The sequence below is a fragment of the Cyprinodon tularosa genome, unplaced genomic scaffold (genome assembly GCF_016077235.1).
Source record: "Cyprinodon tularosa strain WSP-4 unplaced genomic scaffold, ASM1607723v1 ctg50, whole genome shotgun sequence".
NCBI classification, from domain to species: Eukaryota; Metazoa; Chordata; class Actinopteri; order Cyprinodontiformes; family Cyprinodontidae; genus Cyprinodon; species Cyprinodon tularosa.
In genome coordinates, this window is record NW_024039230.1 from 69,407 (window position 1) to 76,570 (window position 7,164).

The following is a 7,164-nucleotide window of genomic DNA, read 5'->3' on the forward strand; positions in this document are numbered from 1 at the left end:
CTTTTGGCAATATAGTGTATATTTTATGGGTAGTCAAAAAAACTGTTAAACTGATAAGATTTCTTGAAGAGGTGAAGACTTTGAACTCGCATTTTAATGATTACACACATCTATCTCTGTCTTTTAAATGGGGGTCACCTATCCCATCACAGGGAAGAACAGAGTAAGCAGCCATCTCTATTTAGATTAATTATTTTCTATTTTTTTAGCCATTTATTGGTGGACTTGCAGGTTTGCTTTTAGGTTAAAGTCTTAGAAAAAGAGTTAGAGTTCATTTCTGGTCAACGTGTAGAATAGATGGTTCCATTGCAGTCAGGCAGGGCAGCTACATCTGGAGAGGTTCAACACCAGAGGTTCCTTCAGCAGGGTATGTACTGTTTAATGAATCTCACTGGGATTTACTGGAAACCCAAACCCAAAGCCTGTAATCATTTCTAAGAGTTCGATGTCATTGACTTTATATTTAATCTGTTTTTGAGTTTCATTAAATCAGGGCATGATGTTACTTTATGAGACATGTTGGCCTACTTTCTGAAATTGATTTGTGTGACTTGTTATTTAAATTTGCTTAGATTTCTGAAAAATATGGTATTTTAACAGGCAGGACAATTTCCATTAAGGTTTTAAGTTTGGAAAACGTTTCATGTTTTTAAGAAAATTGATTTACAAATAGTTTTGAGTTAACCCATGTTAATTTATTTTTTTAATTACATGAAGATACAGCATAGCGTTCACTCATGTCAGTCAACTTTAATGAACTAAATTACTTGAATGTTCCACCTCAGAAATTATCCAAATAAATGGAAATTTAAAAAGTATTCAACTTCAGTAACAACTATCTTTTCATTTAAATAAATAAATAAATAAAGAATATGCAAAGGCAATTAAGTGAAGAATCATACTAAAAATGCAGGTATTTAAAGCACAAATTTAATATTGAAAAAAAAGAATTTGTATTTGTATTGAAAATATTTCATTATCTTTATATGGAACAGTCTTTATAGGTATTTTTTTATTTGTTTATTTCAAAGTTAAATTTGCTTTCACCTCATATTTTAAGAGAAATCTTCATCTACTTCATTACAAATTTAAACCAAGCGGCATTTTTAATGTCTCGTGAATAGCTTTGTGTAACAATCTGTAGAAACTTCAGATTACAAAATCAATTCTTAAATCGGTGTTTTGTCGCCCCCTTCCGGCAGGAAGCGGTGAATGATTCTAACAATCACCGTTGAGCAACATGGCAACCAGGTGGGGAATCTGCAGCGCAGGGAAGATCAGTCATGACTTTACTGTGGCTCTGAACACGCTTCAAGCTGAAGAGCATCAGGTTGGTATTTCTGCTGCAATGGTGACATGAATCCAACATTACTCACCAGCTTCTGTTATACTGGAAGCTCTGGCTTTAGTTTCCCAACTGTAAACTGCCTTTACTTGTACCGTAGACCACAGAAGAAGAAGTATGTTATTGCGTTTGGAAACTCAGGACGAATGAATGGAAACAAAAGAATGAATCAAAGAATCTAATTTATATATCTTACAAAAACCAATAAGGCTGTAAAGTTAAGTTAGCTTTCTGTTTTTGAGTGATGACCTCTGCTGGATGAAGAATGAAAGTGCACAAAAAAAAAATCCATGGCAGAATTTTTGATGCATTCTGTTTAAAACTAATATTTTGTATTATGCAATAAAAGGTTATGGGAATTATCTGTTTGTATTTACAGGTTGTGGCTGTTGCAGCCCGTAAGTTAGAGGATGCTCAGGAATTTGCCAAGAAACACAGCATCCCACAGGCATATGGCAGCTATGAAGAGCTGGCCAGAGATCCAAACATTGGTCCGTATCTGTGTGACAGATGTTGTAAAGTATGCTTCTCCTGTATACAGAGGCGTAGCCAAAAAAAAAAAAATTTAATAAGGGTGGCCAGACAATAACCAATGTACACTGAGGGGTGGCCAAAAGCGGATAGGCAGCATGACCTCAGGGTCAATCTACACTGTTCCAACAGGAAAATTAACAAGCAAATCATCCATATTTTCTAAATAAAGACTGACCATACTTTCCTACAGCCTTTGCTAACAAATAGACGCATATATTTAAACATCTGTAACTTCTCGATAAAAGGTATAATGGATCAAACTCAGTTTTGAGTTCTGAGGTGTAAATCAATCATCATGGTCATTACTTACCTACTTGTATCAATAAACATTCTGCATAAAATTAATATTTACAAGCACTAATATCTACATAAATTGATTATTTGCTAAGTTTTTTATTAGAATTGTTATTTATCTTTTATTTCACTGAAGACTCCTAGATGACTTGCAGAGACACACCATTTTCTCTTTACCCCATAAAACACAAAATCTAGTTCTGAAAAGAGCAGGAATTATGTGCTTATCATCTTTGATGTTAGTATATTCATGTGTTTAACCACAAAAAAATAAAATGTTTTGAATATTCCACTTATTACTGTTGCCACCATCTGTATGAGAGGGAAAAAATGGTAGGGGTGGCCACAAGGGAGGCCAATGTTTGGCTTAGGGTGGCCATGGACACCCCTGGCCCCCCATCTAGCTTTTCCATTGCCTGTATAGTCTCTACTTTTAGGTAAATGTTATGAAAACCTGAGTAGTAAATCTTTAGGTGTTCTCTCAGGCCTTTATTTTTCTGTTTGCTTAGATGTGGTGTATGTTGGGAACATCCACGCTTTCCATCTGAAGACCTGTCTGCTCTTTCTAAATGCCAAGAAGCATGTTCTGTGTGAGAAGCCACTGGCCATGAACACCAAGGAAGTAAAAGAGATCCTGGACTCAGCCAAAAGAAACCAAGTCTTCCTCATGGAGGTAAACAAGCACTAGATGTTCTATTATCTGCAGATATGGGATTGGAATCTGCAAACTATAATTTAGCCAGCTGATCCGGTGCCAAACAGTTACTTGTTTTTTTTCCAGTTTGTCCATAAATGCATCAACTAACAGAATGCACTTTATCCTTTTTTTTTTGAGTTTACAAATCTGATCATGCTTTGGGACTTCTGCCTTGGAATATAAATGGCAATGATTCTGCAATTCCTTGATTTTTGGCTTGTATTTGGAGAAACTTTGGTTAGTGCATCGTTAAAAATTATTTTATTCTTATGTTCTTTGTATTTTGAAGTTACGCAACTAATCCTGAAAGTGATCCTTGAAAACGATTGAGAAAATACAGGTGCTGGTCATAAAATTAGAATATCATGAAAAAGTAGATTGATTTCAGTAATTCCATTTAAAAAGTGAAACTTGTATATTATATTCATACATTACATACAAACTCATATATTTCAGATGTTTATTTTGTTTAATTTTGATGATTACAAATGACAACAAATGAAAATCTCAAATTCATCATATCAGAAAATTAGAATATTGTGAAAAGGTTCAAAATTGATGGCCCCTGGTGCCACACTCTAATCAGCTAATTAACTCAAACCACCTGCAAAAGCCTTTAAATGGTCTTTCAGTCTAGTTCTATAGGCTACACAATCATGGGGAAGACTGCTGACTTGACAGTTGTCCAAAAGACGACCATCGACACCTTGCACAAGGAGGGCAAGACACAAAAGGTCATCGCTAAAGAGGCTGGCTGTTCACAGAGCTCAGTGTCCAAGCACATTAATAGAGAGGCGAAGGGAAGGAAAAGATGTGGTCGAAAAAAGTGTACAAGCAAGAGAGATAACCGCACCCTGGAGAGGATTGTGAAACAAAACCCATTCAAAAATGTGGGGGAGATTCACAAAGAGTGGACTGCAGCTGGAGTGAGTGCTTCAAGAACCACCACACACAGACGTATGAAAGACATGGGTTTCTGCTGTCGCATTCCTTGTGTCAAGCCACTCTTGAACCACAGACAGCGTCAGAAGCGTCTTGCCTGGGCTAAAGAGAAACAGGACTGGACTGCTGGTGAGTGGTCCAAAGTCATGTTCTCTGATGAAAGTAAATTTTGCATTTCCTTTGGAAATCAAAGTCCCAGAGTCTGGAGGAAAAGAAGAGAGGCACTTCATCCACGTTGCTTGAAGTCCAGTGTAAAGTTTCCACAGTCAGTGATGGTTTGGGGTGCCATGTCATCTGCTGGTGTTGGTCCATTGTGTTTTCTGAGGTCCAGGGTCAACGCAGCCACATACCAGGAAGTTTTAGAGCACTTCATGCTTCCTGCAGCTGACCAACTTTTTGGAGATGCAGATTTCATTTTCCAACAGGACTTGGCACCTGCACACAGTGCCAAAGCTACCAGTACCTGGTTGAAGGACCATGGTATCCCTGTTCTTAATTGGCCAGCAAACTCTCCTGACCTTAACCCCATAGAAAATCTATGGGGTATTGTGAAGAAGAAGATGCAATACACCAGACCCAACAATTCAGAAGAGCTAAAAGCCACTATTAGAGCAACCTGGGCTATCATAACACCTGAGCAGTGCCACAGACTGATCGACTCCATGCCACGCCGCATTGCTGCAGTAATACAGGCCAAAGGAGGCCCAACTAAATACTGAGTGCTGTACATGCTCATACTTTTCATGTTCATACTTTTCAGTTGGCCAACATTTCTATAAATCCTTTGTTTTTATTGGTCTTCAGTAATATTCTAATTTTCTGATATGATGAATTTGAGATTTTCATTTGTTGTCATTTGTAATCATCAAAATTAAACAAAATAAACATCTGAAATATATGAGTTTGTATGTAATGTATGAATATAATATACAAGTTTCACTTTTTAAATGGAATTACTGAAATCAATCTACTTTTTCATGATATTCTAATTTTATGACCAGCACCTGTACATAAAAAAATGCATGGAAATGTTTTTAATATCAGCTGGTGTAACAGAGCGATGTTTGCAAAAATAAAAAATAGTCTCCAGGGACAGTTTCCTCCCCCTCTCTGAAGAAATTAACCTTACAGCTGTGGTAATCGGCTTTTAGTGATATAAAATTGCATACCGTATTTGCACTTTTTTAACTTGCAAATATGCAAGAGGCATGGATATTTTTCAAATTGTTTTATCTCCTTCAAAATTGTAATTAATGAGACATTTTTGAATACGCTAGCTTTGCAGAGAAAGCTAATTTTAGTTGTTTTTTTCTTTTAGGCTGTGTGGAGTCGTTTTTTCCCGGCTTATGCGGAGATCAGAAACCGGCTGGCGTGTGAGGAGATAGGCAAGGTGAAAATGGTCCGGTCAGAGTTTGGCATCGCTGTGTTACACAACCCAAGATTAGTACAGAAGGAGCTGGGTGGAGGAGCGCTGTTGAGTATAGGAATGTACTGCCTGCAGCTGGTGTGCATGGTGTACAATGGAGAGAGGCCAGAGAGCATCCAAGCTACCGGGGTCTGTCTAGAGACAGGTAATGAGTTAAACACAAGGGTGAGTTTCCTTAACCTTATTTTTGGTCACACCTTCCATGTTTTCTCTTATTTCGTTAACCGTGGTTTGATCATAATTGCAGGGGTGGATGAAACTGTGATAGTAAGTCTAAAGTACTCGGAGAAGAAAATGGCGGTGTGTACCTTCTCTTCAAGCATGCAGCTTCCCAATGAGGCCATTATTGTTGGAACCAAGGGCACGATCCAGGTAGATCACCAAGTCAGATACGTTAACTGATGAATACAGTAGGGATTGGACATCATTTGTAATCTTGTGGTCTTTTTTTAGATTCCTGTCCGGATGTGGTGCCCTACATCATTAGTTGTAAATGGTAAGGAGACCCAGTACCCCTTGCCAGAACCAAGTTTACCTTTGAACTTTCCCAACAGCACAGGAATGCGTTATGAAGCGGAAGAGGTTCGAAAGTGTTTGCTTGCAGGTAATATAAAGGTCTGTTTTGTACATTCCTATTATTCATACAACAAAAGGTAATTATGCATCAATTTCTTCTCCTAGGCCTGAAGGAGAGTGCAGTCATGTCCCACTCTGACTCACTCCTGCTGGTAGAACTGCAGGATGAGATCCGCCGACAGCTGGGCGTGGTGTACAGCCAGGACTGTTAAACAGTGTATTCATACAGTTTACAAAGAAATTAATAAATATAGATATGGAGATCCAGTTGTTTTTTTAAATACTTGTTTTATTCGTTTGCTTTTTGGTTAAGAGGACAAACGTACCCCGAAATGCCACATCCTCCGTAAACGGCCCACTCCAGACCACCCATGCGGTTCCTCAGAGCTCGAGGAGAGCATGCACGATATTATAAATGCAAACGAGGTAATGAACGCTTATTTTAATATAAGGGAAAAAAAATAAGAATCAGCCTCAGTATCTGTGCAGTTTCTGCCCAAACATTTTGTCATTGTGGATCTTGGTAGGGGGGATAACTAGGACCAAACAAAATTGATTTGTTCTCCAATTCCAAAATCAGCATCTTTTCATCCATAGCTGTGATAGGGTTTCTTTTGAAGTTGTGAGATGTGCTCTTAGTTGTGACTGGATTGGATGAAACTTAAAGCTACAGTGTGTAATAATTACAGGGATATACAGTCAGAAATGTAATATATTATACATAACTGTTATTTATGATCATCTACGAGCTCAGCCTCTTAACCTTAATATTTGCGTTGCCTTAGAATTCGTTATTTATAATTACATAGGAGCGGGTCTCGCAGCCATGGAGGCTGACATCTTTGCGCTACGGCAGCGCAGAGACAACAAACTAGCGATTGCGAGATCGCCCATTACGCTCGAAAGTAACTACGGCAAGTTGAGAGAGATGAACTGAGACGGTACTGAACAATAGATGGCAGTATTAAAATTATCTATGTAAACAAACCTCATCACTTGAGAAGGTAGGTGATGCGGACGTCGTGGAAGACATTTTGTCCCATAACGCTCGCCGTACTGTTGGGGGGGAGAAACGGTGGGGGGGAGATGTTCATGTTGCTGCGGTCTGCAGTCTGGACGTTAGATGTCGCTGAAAATTACACACTGTAGCTTTAAGTCTTTCAGCATAGAATATTTTGATCGAGGTGACAAATCAGCTTCCCTGTATGATAAGGTGCCACTAGTTTGCAACCAATCAAACTCTTTTGGAAAATGTAAAAATATGCTGTAATTAGTTACTATTCAAATTAATTACCAATTTGTCATTACCCTATTTTACAAAAAAAAAAAAAAAAAAAACAGATATTAAAG

The 7,164-nt window shown here is 38.1% G+C and overlaps 1 protein-coding gene across 1 annotated transcript; it reads left to right on the forward strand.

The window, feature by feature from the left end:
• The first annotated feature begins 1,197 nt into the window (after positions 1-1,197).
• LOC119795140 (trans-1,2-dihydrobenzene-1,2-diol dehydrogenase-like) lies at positions 1,198-6,081 on the forward strand. The gene is made up of 7 exons (XM_038302976.1): positions 1,198-1,330; positions 1,725-1,836; positions 2,683-2,846; positions 5,131-5,383; positions 5,486-5,610; positions 5,692-5,842; positions 5,920-6,081. Exons 1-7 carry the CDS (start codon positions 1,241-1,243, stop codon positions 6,024-6,026), a joined length of 1,002 nt encoding a protein of 333 aa, XP_038158904.1. The 5' UTR covers positions 1,198-1,240; the 3' UTR covers positions 6,027-6,081.
• The last annotated feature ends 1,083 nt before the right edge of the window (positions 6,082-7,164 follow it).